Genomic DNA, 15,341 nt, shown 5'->3' on the forward strand with positions numbered 1-15,341 from the left:
TTGTTCTTAATGAAACAGCATTGCTATTTAGAAGAAAATCAAGTTATGAAACTGTTTAATGAAGCAAATATGAGTTTCTAAGTACTTGGATAATTGTTAAATAATGAGTTTTGTACATCTAGGCTTCTGCGAGGAGGCTCACTCTACACAGGGCATGGATGGGGTTTTGAGCAGCCTGACCTGGTGCAGGATGCCTCTGCCCACGGTGGAGGGTGGCACCAGGTGACCTTTAGAGGTCCCTTCTGACCCAAACCCTTCTATGATTCACGAGGAAGTGTGAGCTGTGCCAGACCAACGCGGTCTTGACGTTATGTGCAAGCTCAGCACTAGTCATGGCATTTTGCTTCACCCAAAGCCCAGAGCTATTTACCAAGAAAAGGCCTACAAAGATAATAGCTGGCCTAGATCTCAGATCAGCACAGAACATCAGTGCAGAACAGTCCGTACCTGGCATGCTCTGACAGCAACACAGCTTGTGTTTGCAGCTTCAAACTCTGATGAGCCAGAGAGCTGAGAGAGAAAAAGGAAAACAACAACTCAGGATGCTGTAGGTGGAAGGTACGGCTAGGGCAGGTGCACTTCTGGACCCTTGGGGTTATTGCTGCATGTTTATCACAGCTTTATATTTACTTCATCACATTGTGCTTTTGGGTTGGGTTGGGGTTTTTCAGCCCTGCAACTCAGCTGTATTTCAAAAATGAGAAATGAACATTTTGGGGTAAGAAGATTGATGGAGGCTTAATGCCTTTTTGTTCCTTTACTACTTATATTGTCCAGAAATCTGTAAAAATACTCATGCAACTGGAGAATCTAGGAAGTTAAGGAAGTGGTAAATGAAATTGTGATCTGATTGGATCACTTGGACATAAAAACAAAGACAGCAAGTGCGAATTACCATAGCTCAGGTGTGTGATAACAAGACAACACAGAAACATGATTCTCCTACTTTCTGTGTTGACTGCTTCTTAAATTGACGCTTTTCCGTCACTTGCAAAAGGATTCTGGAAATACAATGTTTAAAAAAGAAAAAAAAAAAGATATCTGGGATAATCACCCCAATTCTCTGCTATTCCAGACAGTCTCTGTATTCCTCTTCCAGGACCATTTAATAATTAAGGTTTCTCGTTCCTACAAACTTTAAAGAAAGCCTTGGAATCTACTGTGTGATGATCAGAAACCTCTTTCTGTTTTCCATCCCAGGATCATTCAAGGCCATTTTCTCCTACTGCCAGATTTGTTCTCCAATTTAAATCTTTACTTTCCCTCACAGTTACCACCAGATAGTCAATCATGTCTTCTCTCTGCTTCTATTTCAAGGGCAGAAATTGAAAGAGCCTGGGTTTGCTGGCCTGTAAAAAAATGCCACTATGTTCATCGTGGCCCTCCTTTGCACCCTCCTGGCTTTAGATCACCCACCTTAAAGATCAGAGACAAAACTTGTGCACCCCAGGCAACATCCCTCCAGAGCCTTGCACAGGTCATTTGTGTGTCCCTGTACTCCTGGAAATCTCTCTCCGCGTTTCCTAGGATAAAATATTTGCCTTTTTAATATCTACTCACACCACAATCAAGTTTACAATAGATTTTTTTTTCTGTCATTTCCTACAGAGCTTCCAGCTGTTAGCAAAAATACCTGGTAATTCATAAATACATGACAACACATTTTATCCTATTAAATCCTCCCCCTGCCATTACCCTGTTCTTAAAGACAACGAGCTTCTCTTTTCCCTCTCAGCTTACAGATCTGCAATGACGATTTGTCAGTCTGTAGCTTACAAATATTACAAACTTGAAAAGGAATGAGTGATTTGATTAAAGAGATAGACTAGGAGCCCAAGTTTATAAAGATTCAAAACTGCAGACAAAGGTTTGTAGTAAAATACTATTTTATAATAATTAACAAGCTGGGGAGTGATGGGCTGTGTTGGACAGTTACATGACAATAGGCTATAAATGTCCTTAGTAACAGAGGATGTTCAGGCTGAAACATGACTAGTTTATAGCAGACACGTTAAAAACTGAATCATTTTGCCTATACGGCATAAGCGTGAAATGTTAACTTTGAGTAAAACTGAAAACATTCAACACATGGGAACGCTGGATCTGTTGAGGTGGTCCTAATTATGAACTGTTCAGCAGCTCAAAGAAATTAAAAATGAAAACCCTGACATAGTTCTTGTAGCTTAACCAACCCCTTGAGAGTTAATATCTTGGTCTAAGGAAGAAGAAAGTGAGGCTGCTTCCCTGCAAAGAGAGAGAAGTGAAATAATGAGGCAGTGCACACATTTAGTAGGACAAGGAGTTTTGCAAGACGTGAAAAGAGAGGGATGCCACTTCAAAACACCAGCAGCAGGCTTGAGTAAAACTATTTTCTGCCAGTAAGTTGATATCTTCTTTTTCAAATATTTTTTTTAACGCTTTATTAAAGAAAACTCATAACTTGAGTGCTCTTTCTTTGCATGGAAGCACCAAATTAAAACTTCTACAGCCGTCTACAAAAATAACTATAATTCCTGTGTTGGCTGGTTCCATATTTGTTATGCAAATACTATTACATCATTTTTGGACACTGCCATGGTCTGAGGCTGCACGATAAATATGATTTAGCCAATTACCGGAGGCTTGGCCACAGTTGCTGATCTTGAGTGTCTCATGATGTGCGGTGTGGTCAAACGCACGTACCCCCCTCTCCCTGTTCAGCCGTGTTTCCTGAGTGTTTTTATAACATTCACTTCAGAGACAAACTATTTCTACTCTTAAGAGTTTAAAAGTCTTAAGCAAGTCTTTCAAAACACCTAACTGACTTCAAAACCACCGAGTACTTCAAGTAATAACGTGGCATTAGGCTTTATTTTCGAGACAACAGCACAGGCCCAGCTCTTATTTTCAGTCTTTCTCACAGCAAGTGCCAGGAATGGGTTTTTTTGTTTTTAAGCTGAAAGAGCACATCGCTTAATGACTTGCTCCAGAAACCTGCAGCTGAAGAACACCCTGGCGTGCAAAGTTACCTCAAAACGTGGAGCTGGAAACGCCGTCCCTGTGGTTACAGGGCAGGTTCAGCCCACTGAGCTGACAGACCACAGCCTGGGGGCCTGAACCTATTCCCTCCTCCCCGTGTAGTTTCCTATCCTTGCCCACACAGCTGGAAACACCACCTTAGAGCCAAAAATAAAAGTTCACGCCGCGCTGTAGAAGAGAGAGGTGGTGGTTTCTCAAGCATAGGGCTGAGGAACGACAGCGCAGGAGCCTGAGGGGGGGCGGGGGTGGAGGGGGTCTGGCACAGGGAGCAGGGCCACCCTTCACTAGCTAAGGGCCCTGAGGTATAAATAAATAAATAAATAAATAATAGCGGGTTTTTACAAAGCACAGGGTGTGGGTGAAGAAGAAAAGACGCGGCCGAGCGAGGAGCTGGGGTCCCCCCTTCCTGCCTGAGGCGCTGCGGTGAGGCGAGGAGAGGCTGCCCGCCCCCGCTGAGGGGAGGAAAGGGCGGGAAGCGCCGGGCGGGCGGCGGCCGTTGGCGCGGGGGAGGCGACATGGCGGGGGGCGGCGGGGGGCCGCGCTCCCCCCTGGCGGCCCTGCTGGGGCTGCTGGCGGCGATGGGGAGCCTGGGTGCCCTGGCTGGAGGTACCGGTGTGGGGGGGAGAGGCGGGATGTCGGCGCTGGGTGCCCCCCACCCGGGCACGGGCTCCTCAGAGGGCGGCCTGGTGTCCCTGGAGGGCGTTGGAGGAGCGCCCTGCCGCTGAGGGGAAAAGGCCCCCGCAGGTGGGGTGGTGGGGGCCCAGCTGCGCCCCGCTCCCCCCTCACCCGAGCTCTGCCACCCAGGCCTGAAAAAAACAGCACAAATCCTCATGATTTTCACATCTGCGGGGGCCTCTCCTGACAGAAACCCTCACACCTCACCACCTGCCCACAACTTCTCACAAGGCCGAGGCTCAGAGGTGCCTGAGGACTCAACAACCCTCCCACCGTCACCATGTCACACCCTTCTGGTTCTCCCTGGGGTCACTGCCAAGAGCCTTAGCTTGCCCGTTCGATTTCATAACTATTTTATTGGCTTTTTGTAAAGGGAAGGTCTTGGCTGGTTTGGAACCTGGTATATCAAGACAGATTTGCGACCTAGGTGGTAAAGCAGCAGAAACTGGCAAGTCAGCAACAAACGGGAACCCTTGTTTTTAAGAAAAGGGTGTGGGGAGGCAGAAAAAGTACAGCAAGAGACAGAAACTTGCTAGGGGAAAATAAATGGTTAACAATCGCACATTTACATTTTGCTCTGTAGTATTCTAAGTCCTTTTCCCTACAGTGACAGCTGTTCCTGAGGAAAAGCAACGTTCTGTTGATCTTATCGAAAATAATTGTGTTTATGGCAACACCAAACATGAAGGTAAACCTGTCTTTTTTATAGATAGATAGATAGATGATCTATATAAAGATATATATATGTATGTCTTACTGGACTTCTAAAATGGAGTTTTAAGTGCAGTGATCCTTATGTAGACACTGCTACCCGTGGCAGTGACATAACTAAGCTAAGCCAAACACAGTGCCGGAGGCTCCAGAACATGATCCCAACAGCATACAGTAATGAGGGGGGTTTAGTAAGACATTTGTCCCATGGTGCTACTATAAGCACTTAGGGAAATTTAATATGCTTTTTGTAACCCTGCAAGATGATTTGTGTGGGACTCCCCTGTCTCCTACACAGTCAGCACCAACCCCGCTGTGGACAGTTCCATGACATAAATAAGAACAAATGGACATAAAAGATCAGCCTTACACTTTCCAAGTCCCAACGTGGAAAATAAACCTTGTATTACATTAAATATATTTTTGGAATTACTGTTTTGGTGATTCAGTGTAAGCATTTCACGTCATTCACCTTATTCTCTTGCATTGCAGTTAACGTGTATGTTAAGATGTTTACAAATAGCCCATTTCTAGTATGTATGAATTTGGCTCGTTCTCAAGAAGAAGTAATAGATCCCAAGTATATGTGGATTGGTCCAGATGGAAAAAATTTAGAAGGTTAGTCACTTTGTACAGACCTTTGTTCCATTCTGCCTGCCTTAGCCATTTTTTTCCTGGTCACCAACAGGCTTTTTACAGTACTTGTGCACAAACTTAGAAACAGCCTTTGCCTCAGAGTGCAGGGAGGCAATCAGGAAAATATGTTGAGACAGATAAGTAGTTTCTGTCTTCTATTAACAAGGGGAAAAGTCAACCACAAATGGCTAAGGAGATTACTGTACATGAAATCACATTTTTTCCTTGTTTCTGTTGATGCCACCCTGCAATAGGAACGTGGGTCCAAATAGTCACTGGTCTTTTGTCAGATTTTTCCATGAGCTCTGACATTAGGCTATGTTTCTCTTCTCCCTCTGAAATTATCAAAAGCTGGAGATAGAAGGAAACTTGCAATAAATCCTAAAGGTCATAAATTTTAGATTATTTCAGACTAACATGAATCAGTGTCATTATGTACAAGAGCAAGATCTCATCTTCAAATGTTCTAAATGAACACAGCATCAGAAACCAAACATTTCCAGTAATCAAGTATTTCCTGTTTCTATTCTAGGGCAAATGTATGTGAATCTTACAGAAACAGGAAAGCTGATGGTGATGGGTTTTAAGGAGTCTATGTCTGGAGCCTACACTTGCAGTCTTTCTCACAAAATTATAGAAATTACAACACAAGAAGAAAGAGAAATGTTTGAGGCATATAAATTCATGGTATATGGTAAGATTGCTGCCTAACCAGCAAGCTAATGCACATAGCCTCTGTAGTTTGGTGGGTTTGTGAAATGCACGTTTATTGCGAGGCTTGATTAAAAAAAAATATAATTAATGTTTTATCCCAGAATAGAAAATATATTTTTTATATTTATACACACACTCTCTCCCAGCTTTGCAAAAAGTTTTAAATACTTCTACCAGGAATATATGGCAATGCAAAGAATAAAATAATCTCTACCCTTAATCAGAACAAAGTGAACTACAACAATTCCGGTGATACCCAAGACCTGAAAAGGAAGCTCATATCTGAGTGCAGTCTCCTGGGAGGGAGATTACCAAACCAAAGATATGCTGATGCAGAATGAGCCTCTTCCCAGCTGCTCAAGCTGCACACTCAAGCTTTCTTCCACCATTTGTAACCACCATTCACCAATATCACCTCCCTACCCACAAAATATTCCAGTATTGCTTGAGAAACACTAACTTTTACAATAATTTTTTAAAACATCCACTGCTCCACCATAATTGTGTAGAATGGCTTTGCATAATCCAAATCCATTTCAGTTACACAAATATAAATGTGCTATCCTGTGTTATTTCACTATTTGCTCCCTTTTTTGTTTTAATATTTGGGAGCAGAGCCTCGTAACATAAGCACATAAATTCCTGTATATTTCAAACTAAAATGTCTCTTGACTATTTGAGTCAGCTCTGACAAGGACAAATCTGTTCTGTTATGGTTAATCAGTAAGCTTTATTTATTTGTTTACTTTTGAATAAGAGCCTGTACTTTAGATACAAAGTACACTGATAGCAACGATAAGGTTCTGTATAAAATTGCAGCTGTGATTACACCGCAGAACTCACACGCAAACCATTCTCTTAAAGCCTACAGGGAAGCTGACCATGCGTATCAGGTGTTTGTTCGCTTTACTACGAAGGAATGCGAGCTAGCAGCTAACGGCCAGTTCTTTGAGGAACTACAGAAAATCTTAAATAACATCATCTCTGATCTGACGTGTCACATCACAGAATCATCCTACAAATGCCATTCTGTCAAGATACCAAAGCAAGGCCTCCTGCATGAGCTATTTGTTACTTTTCAAGGTAACAGACTTCAGTATTTGTTTGGGAGGGATCATTTATTTTTATAAACAACCTGCAAATACTATAGATAACATCTGAAATACATCAAAGTCAAGTATACCTTTGGAACTTGTTTCCCTGCTTTCTTTCAGAGTCCCTGTATTTTTTCTTACTAGCCCACAGATGGAGCTAAAATGCAGTTTATATGTTGAATGTGTAGTATTGTATTTCTTACAACCTTCTCGCGAAACAGTATTTTCAAGGTGTGCAGTTAGAAAGGATTGTTGAAAGGAGATAGCTGGTAACATGCCATGATTTTTTTCACTGATGTAGTTGTAAAAGGAAAATGGTCATATTTGGGGTTTTGTCATTTGATTTTTAATAAGTCTGTGACCTCTGTGGTTTTGCTTGATTCTAGGAAACTGCACAGAGGTTAAAAGCAAGAGCCTCACAGCTCCCCAATGGTAATTCCGATGTGGCTGTATTGCCTTGCAAACCAGGTTAAATCAACCTTGATGGCTGCCCTAATTTAGACATGGTTTATCACTGAGGGAAAGGAAGTTATTCATTAATGCTTTGACCACATTACCTCCTGTATGTTCTCATCATGTGCCAAGAAGCACCATCCAACAGGTTATGGAACAGTTTGGTGGCCATTCTCCCCACAGTAAAGTCAAGCAACGTTTAGAACAAACTGAGGACTCAAAGGTTTCTAGTTTACGTAAAACATCAGCCCTTTAGGTAATCTGAGTGTACTATGTGAGAATTTGGTTCCATTCTTCCTGTCAGCTTAGCATATTTTTCCCCACATTATTTTATTGGTTGACCTCTGACTCTTACTGGAACAAAGTGATTAAGGTAACTTTATAGAAACCACCAGGAGCAAATACTTTTTTTTCCCCTTTTATCAGTCACTCATTTTTCAACGTTCAAATGCACCCGACCAAAAGAACTGTTTCCAAACATGATCTTGACTGCAGACAGCAACAGGTGAAAGAAAAAAACCAAACATCATCTTCACAAATTAGAAGCAAAATTAAGCAAATACAATCAGGTGAAGCAAGCAAGCACCATAAGATGCTAAAAGCTGGAGTGCATTTTATTTGTCCATGTTTTCTGAAATGAACCTAAAGATACCTGCTTGAGGTATACGAGTTCATTGCAATATATTCTTCAACACACCCACATGTATCTTTTTTTCTCCCTCCACCCTTAGTCAATCCTTTCGCACCAGGATGGGAAGCAGTTTGCCATCGGGTTCCTTACGATTGTGAAGATGTGACAAACATGAGAGTTGAAGAGGTTCTGTGTCAGCCACCCGTCTGTCTTCTCTACGTATTTAACACAAATCTCTGCCTTAGCATCTACAGATTTGGCTGATAGTAATCCAGCTTCACCCAGATTTTATGGGATTAATATCATTGTAAATGACAATTCATGGATTTCAAATAATTCGGTTCAGGATGGAGAACTGTTTTTTAAAGTCAAATTGATTCAAACCATTAAAAAAAAAATCAGGCTGAGTATTATATTGGTATACTGGACTTCCACTTCTCTAAACTAAATCTTTGGTTTATGATTTGGTAAATGGAATACAATTTAAAGTAGTTGGTTTCTAAAAGGTGTTCTTTCTGGCTTCCTAATGTTAAAACATGCTACCAGATTGAATACTGGGTCTGATTCCAGGCCCCTGAAGCCGAAGGAAGACTCCCAGTTAAGGTGACAGGCCAATGTATGTGGGAATAAGGACTATAAAGTATTTAGTGATACTTTTAAATCAAGAAAAAAAACAACTGACTATTTTTTATTCTTCCAACGTTTCTGAATTTTAGGCAAGAGATCGAATTGGAGAGTTTTTCAGTAGGCAGACATATGCTTTGAAGCACGAGTTTCAAACTGTTCCTACAATACACTACGTGGACAACAGTTTCTCTGTTACTCGCATGGACAGTTGCCGACCAGGTTTTGGGAAAAACGATCTCACCCACAAGGACTGCGCTAGTTGCTGTGGTAAATATAAAATACATTGATTTAAATACAGCTTATTAGTGCTGAGCACAGGTTTCTCTGAAGAGTATTTGGTAAATATCAAATATCAAATGGAATGATATTTCCATTCATCTTTTGGAAAGATATCCATATTGCAGATTTAAAAACCCCCGATAGGAACAAAAACCAAACCAGCAGTGTCTGTCAGTGTGTTCGCAGGTGTGACTATATTTCCAAATAGAGTAAGTGAAAGCAGTGAAGTGTTTTTTTTTTTTCTTCCAGGTCACTGGTGAGCGACTACGCTCAGGATATAGAGCACATAGGAAACAATTACCTTAGTATTAGTGCTACTAGAAAACTCTCAGCTGTTTCAAAATATCTTTTTGCCAGCAGCACCTACTGCTTGCTGTGGAGCTCAGGGTATTTAGTAAGAGGCAGGCTCAGTGAGCTTGGGAAGGATGAGACCTCACTTACAGTGCTGGGAAGGCACAGGGTGCTGTCTGATGGTCCCAGCCCTGGCTAAAACACTGACTGTGCTCTCTTCACAGTGGTTTGTGATCCTGGAACTTACAGTTCTAACAATGAAGTGACCTGCCGGATTTGTACAAGGCCTCGAGTCAAAAAGTATGGAGCAAGATCTTGCTGATAAACTGATGACAGAAATGGGAAAACCAAAGAGCAGCTGTGGAAGCATTATTGGGTTTGTGATGTTCTTTTCGTTTTTAGCTGCCAAATCTGGATTCCTACATTCCTTTTTGAACAACTGCAAAACATCACCATTCACAGCCCCCTAGATTTTCTATATTCAGGGACCACTTTGACTGGAAAAACGATGCATAATCTGAAGGTAAAGCAATTCAATGAAAAAAGGAAGTTTGTCATGTGGCTGTCAGTGCAAAGAGTCGGTTTCTTGGTGGTGACACCAGGCCACAGCTTTGTGCTGCAGTTTGCTCAGAGAGCATAAAGGAGCCATGAGCAATTCAGGGAAAGATGGCAGAGAATTGTAGTGAATTATGGGCCATAATGACACACGCCAGAATCTATAGGAGCAATTTCTAGCAGATATTAATAGAAGTATTTAATCTTTGTGATTTAGAAAAACATTAAGTGCCCTTCCCTTTGCTTTTCCCCATTTCTTCTGCTGTGTCTGAAGTGTTCCATCCTGCCCTGTGCAGAACTGTACAATGCACCAGTTAACGGTCCCTGACCCACCCCGGGCTGTCTGTATTGCTCTGCCAGGAGGAGCTCTGCTGAGGAGCAGATACCAGCAGAGTAGAAAGTGAAATCAGGGCTCTCAGAGACAAGAGAGAGGGTTAATAACAAATCCTACAGCCCAGCAGTCAGGAGAATTAAGGACCCAGCTTTTACGGTTCTTCTTGCCTGCCGCCCCCCAGAAAGAAGCGGGTGTATCCCAGGGAGGGGATGCAGAGAGGCTGCAGAGCCTCCTCTGCCTGCTTGCTGCTGCGTCTTTTCCTTCAGCTGCATCAAATCCCACTGGCAGTGCTCTGCTGGCCCCAGGTGCTGTGCTGTATGAGCAGATGAGCCTCTTACACCAGCTGTAAATTCCCTCTCAAGTTCACCGGATGAGTAATGAGTCAAAATACAAGTTGCCAAAGCACTGAGATAATGGGAAAGTTTTCTTTCCAGAAAAGACTTCCCCTGGTCTGCTTTTGAAGGTTAGCTGCTGGATCTACAGCTGGATCTGCAGCAATGGATCATTTTGCTCATAAAACGCTATTAGTCAAGAGTATTTTACTGCTCTCAAGAGCTTCATGAGTAGCCCCAACTACTCACCAGCCCCTGTACGGTGCAGAGCGGGGGCTGTGTGAGCCTGCTGGAGCCACCAGCCTGCCACAGGCTTCTGAAGCTCCCGAGGTGCAGCACCGGACCACGGGCTTTTAGGACGTGCTTTTAGGCTTTGTAAGCTCTGTCCCACTGGGAGCTGCTGCCTTCCAGGCTCGCTCTGGGGAGGGACACCAGAGAACTCCCACCCTCCTTTCCCTCATGGAGCACAGCCAGCCAGCTCAGTCCCTTTGGAAGCTGCTTGTGTGACCCCCCACAATCCCAGCACATGGAACGCCGTGCCCAGCTACCCGGCACAGAACCATTCCTTCCTTTTTCGCACTGTGTAGGACTAAGTCAAGCAAAAGAGCACCTCCTACTCCATAACTGTGACTTCTTATGGCATCTAGAAATTCCTTGGTGGGTATTCATCCAAAAATCGACCAGATTCAACCCACTTTAACTTATCCATTTTGACAGGAACACAGCAGGAGATGGTACGGGCACAGACCACGCTCCGAGCTTTTCAGAATCATTACTTATTAAATACTGATGAATAAAATGTACTGTAACGAGCATTTAAACTGCCTGTAGGCTGATTATCTGAGCTGCCAACTGGACACTGTGCATGGCTCAGGCTTATACAGATTAAGCAGACGGGCTCAGCAATTGCTGCCTGCATCTCTTGGCCTATTTCACAGCAGAGGAATGCCACGTGCATAAATTATTATGGGGGGGTGGGGGGTAGAAAGCAGTAAGTAGGTACTAAGTGCAACGGCGAGTCACAAATGAACACTTGCTCCCTCCTCCCTCTAAAAACTGGAAGTATAGGAAGCTCTTCTAGTGCCTCAACTTTTTCAGTGGGCCTTAAAAGTAGAAAAATAGGTCAAATATTTCAGTATTGCATTGCAGAGGAGTTTTTGTCATTAATTCTGTGGAGACTCATAAAAAAGGGATGTGAAATGGCTTCACTCTGACCTTTCCTGTGTGGAAGTTCTCTCCATCCAGCCTGAGCTCCCCGCCTTCACTGCCTGTGACAGGCCTGAACACAGCTGAATCTTTTATTTATGACACACCATCCCCGGCAGCTCACTCCCTTCCCTTCTCCTGAGCTGCTGAATTGCTGTCACACTTCAGGTTTTACAAATTGCTGTAATCAGCTCTCACTTCCCCTCACCTTTACTTTTTATGATTGCTCTCTACCTCCCCCAGCTGCAGTAGCTCACGAGGAATTGTGAGAGCCTTCCTCACCGCTTTAAATCCTCTTCTTTTGCTCTGCTGTGGTTTTATACACCCTCCTCCTGGAAACATGGGCTGTAGCTGATGCTTTCAGCACAGTGGGGCAACCCCAGTTACTCCTGCGAGGCTTTAACCAGCCCCAACCATGCAGCTTTAATCTCGCTTTCTGCAAAAGACAATCACTATACCTCAAGACTAGCAAGGAATTCTGGCAAATAATAAATTTACAACTTTAAACTTCCTGTCCTCTTCTCCACACAGACCTCCAGTCACTCAGTGCATCCCACAGGCTGCACACCAACAGCACAGGAGCACTTTTACAACATCCATAAACGACAGAAAAAAAAATCTGCTCTCTAGAAGCCACAGCCTGTTGTTTTAACATTAGAGTTGCCTTTTTCGCAGCCTGGAATAAACCACTTGAGGAAACACTTAAGGAAACACGTGTTAAAGCGTTCGCTGTGGAGCCACCTCGCCGGTTATGGGACCATGTCGGCTGGGGTGACACCTCCAGAAGGTCACCTCGTAACTCCCGGCAGCATCTCTGTTAACCCACAAATGAGTGGTTCCTCCAAGTTTAAGTCAACGGGAATTGAACAGGTCTCAGGGCTGGCCGAGATGCCAGCATGACGCGCTGCAGCTCATTTCAACCTGCTGGAGAGTGGCAGCCTGCTTAGCAGCTTGTAAGGAGTGGGAGCAGGTGCCCAGGGACTGGCACATCCCAGGAACCCACCGCACCCAGGAATCCACCAGGAATTCCCCCCAGGATCCAGACTCAGAGCTTCTCTGGTGGGAAGTGGCTTGAAAACAAAGCCTGGCCAAGAGCCAAGGGTGTCACCTCTGTCCCCAAGAGTCCCCAGCTGATGCTGCAGGAGCTCTGGGCTGGGTGGCACGGGGATGTCCCAGGATGCAGCTCCTGGCCTCGGCAAGGAGGTGTGTTAGGACAGACGAAATCCCACGGGCAGCCACACTCTGGCGGAGGCAGGAGGAGGACTGGGACGCCGCGTGCCAAGGGGACCCGTGGTTTTGCTGAGCCAAAGCCAACGGCTGGCAGCCGAGGGGCTCACATGAAAGGCCAGGTCTATTTAGGTACAGCAGCCGCAGCGAATTCTGTGATGGGACCGATCGTTTCTATAAAATTATGCATATTTTCAAGTGCTCTGCTGAACTGGAACTGGAGGAAAAAAAAAATAATAAAAGGAGCTTGTGCTGCTTTCTGGCACCTAAATCCTGGCCTGGAGCAAGGCCGTGGGCAAGCGGTGGGGACTGCAGCGCCCAGCCCAGCGATGCTCCCGTGGGAGGACGGGATGGACACAAGCCCCAGCTCATGGATGGGAACCCACATCTCCCTCCAAAGCAGGAAAAGCGCCTGGAAAGATGCCGTTTCCCTCCGGGAAGGGAAGCTTTGCAGGTCCCTCTTTTATTAACAGGCACAACCTGTCTTGAAAGAACGAACCTCATCTTAAAAGAACGGCCATCAGAGAAACGTTCCCTGGGCTCAGCCAGGCCCAGCTCACACGGGGGTCGGGAGGGAAAATCAACAGTGAGTCTGGAGGGCAGCGTGTGGAAGACAGCCACACACCCGGGAAGAGATGGTTATGATTTTTAGCTCTGCTTTGGTTTCCCATCCACTGAAATTAAATTTCCTCCTGCTGAAGTCCGGTGACCACATTTTCTGCACAGCACCGCTCCTACAACAAGCAACATCATCGGATTAATGAGTCCTTTGCAGGCACTGAATAAGTATGATTCATTATTGGCAGCAATGCCACTGTAAATGGATTTTTTGTGGTGAAAATAAATAAATAAGGCTACATAACTGAAAGGCCGTTGATGAAGCGTAGACCAGCTTTAATCACAGTGTAATTGCTGCCATCAGTTCTAATTATTTATAAATATTTTTATAATTGTGGAAATTAAACAATTAGACATCCTTCCTTCCCTCTTCTAAATCTAATCAGTTAAAAGTTCAGGATGGAGTCTGGGGCCATGGCTACTGAACACACTTCACTCACAGGCTGAGAAAAATATTGCTTTACCTTTCTTCTAAAACACACACCGCTGCAAAAGCAAATGGAGCAGAGCCACCGGCACTGTTGCTGAAAGGATGGACCCGCAGCCATGGCGCCCACCGGCAAGCTCAATAAACAGCCGAATTTCCACAGAGCCCGAGGCTCGGCAGAGCTCAGCTTCCCGGGAGCATCGCTCCATCCCTGGGCTGCCGGGTGGGAGGCCAGGCCAGGCGGGCAGAGGAGGCATCACTACCAGCGAGGAGCTGGTTCTTGCCCCAGTGGCACATTTTCCTCTGTGGTGGAGAGGCAGAGCAGCCCTCCGCGGGCAGCCGGTTCACTACCCGCCAGGTGCGGGTGGGCAGAGCACCTTGGAAGTCAATAACAGAGATTTACCAGCATGCTGGAACGGTACAGAAGGAGGTCACGCTGCTAATTCTCCCGTTGCTGATCCCAGCGGATAAATCCACAGTACATCAGGAAATGAATTACCCAGAAACACAGTATTAAAATGGATGATTATACTTCCTCGCTTAAGGAAAAGTGTTGACTTTCACATGGAGGCCCCTGCACCCAGCGACGCCAAGCGCCGGCTCCCAGCTCCCCGGCAGGAACCTGCCCACAGCAGCTTGCTGAAGGAGAGTAAATATTGAGATGAGAAAAAAATCCCTCGGTGGGACATGAGCTGCTCGAGGCGCCTGGCAGGCTGCCGGCCCCAGACCTCCTCCTGCGCCCAGCCAGACTCCCGAGACCTCTCCAACAGCCGCAGGCACCCCTTGGAAATATTCCTGTAATCCCAGTTTTCTGCTCTTCCCCACTCCCGGCAACACCTGATTAAATAACTCTCGTTAAATATTGCCTCTAATGGTGGGTGTCCCTGCCTGTGGCCAGGGCTTGGAACTCGATGGGCCTTAAGGGCCCTTCCAACCCGAACCCTGCTGTGACTCTGTGACTGATGCTGTGAAATACCCAGCATCGCTAACCGCAGAAATCCAGTGAAATTCTGTCCATCCCTGACCAAGTGATCTTCCCGAAGCTTACCAAGATTTTTATGAGGTTTCTTGTATATTTTATTCCCCAATACATCTGCACAGGTCAGCGGCTTTTCCACAACCAGCTGACCTCCCTCATGGCAGGGGCTGCCACCAAAATCTACCTCCTTTCCCGCATGCTCGTTAGCGTGGGCTGTAACGAAACCGCTGGTTTCCATCCCCAGGGTGGGCACCAGACCAGGGCTCGCCCCTGGGCACTCAGTGTTATCCGGCTCCATGGGGGGACACCAGTGGGTCCCCGGGGAGCCACAGGATGGGGTGGCAGCCGGGGCTGCGCATCCTGCTGCATCCCCCAACCCTCCCCAGCTGCTCCCATGGCCGCGGGAGGAGGGTCCCCGCGGAGCAAGCCAGGGTGGGGGACAGCAGCCGTCTGCTTGGGAGCCTGGGGTCTGCGGGCTGTCACGGCCGCGCCGTGTCTGGAGACAGCCAAGTGACAAACAAGGTTAATGTTCCT

The 15,341-nt window shown here is 45.5% G+C and overlaps 1 protein-coding gene across 1 annotated transcript; it reads left to right on the plus strand.

The window, feature by feature from the left end:
• The first annotated feature begins 2,655 nt into the window (after nucleotides 1-2,655).
• Nucleotides 2,656-11,165, plus strand: ZPBP2 (zona pellucida binding protein 2). Its single transcript, XM_055790105.1, has 9 exons — nucleotides 2,656-2,678; nucleotides 3,383-3,441; nucleotides 4,301-4,381; nucleotides 4,897-5,022; nucleotides 5,573-5,734; nucleotides 6,619-6,837; nucleotides 8,033-8,118; nucleotides 8,649-8,826; nucleotides 9,354-11,165. The coding sequence occupies exons 1-9, from the start codon at nucleotides 2,656-2,658 to the stop codon at nucleotides 9,449-9,451; spliced, it is 1,032 nt and encodes a 343-aa protein (XP_055646080.1). The 3' UTR covers nucleotides 9,452-11,165.
• The last annotated feature ends 4,176 nt before the right edge of the window (nucleotides 11,166-15,341 follow it).

This window comes from Falco peregrinus, chromosome 18 (assembly GCF_023634155.1).
Source record: "Falco peregrinus isolate bFalPer1 chromosome 18, bFalPer1.pri, whole genome shotgun sequence".
NCBI lineage: Eukaryota > Metazoa > Chordata > Aves > Falconiformes > Falconidae > Falco > Falco peregrinus.

What these genes read in the sequence shown, in the direction of transcription:
- ZPBP2 (XM_055790105.1), top strand. Translation starts at nt 2,656, where the DNA reads ATGTGCGGTGTGGTCAAACGCAC. An exon ending in TTCCTGCCTGAGGCGCTGCG is followed by an intron (nt 3,442 to 4,300) that starts GTGAGGCGAGGA and finishes TTTTCCCTACAG; the next exon opens with TGACAGCTGTTCCTGAGGAA. An exon ending in GCTATTTGTTACTTTTCAAG is followed by an intron (nt 6,838 to 8,032) that starts GTAACAGACTTC and finishes CTCCACCCTTAG; the next exon opens with TCAATCCTTTCGCACCAGGA.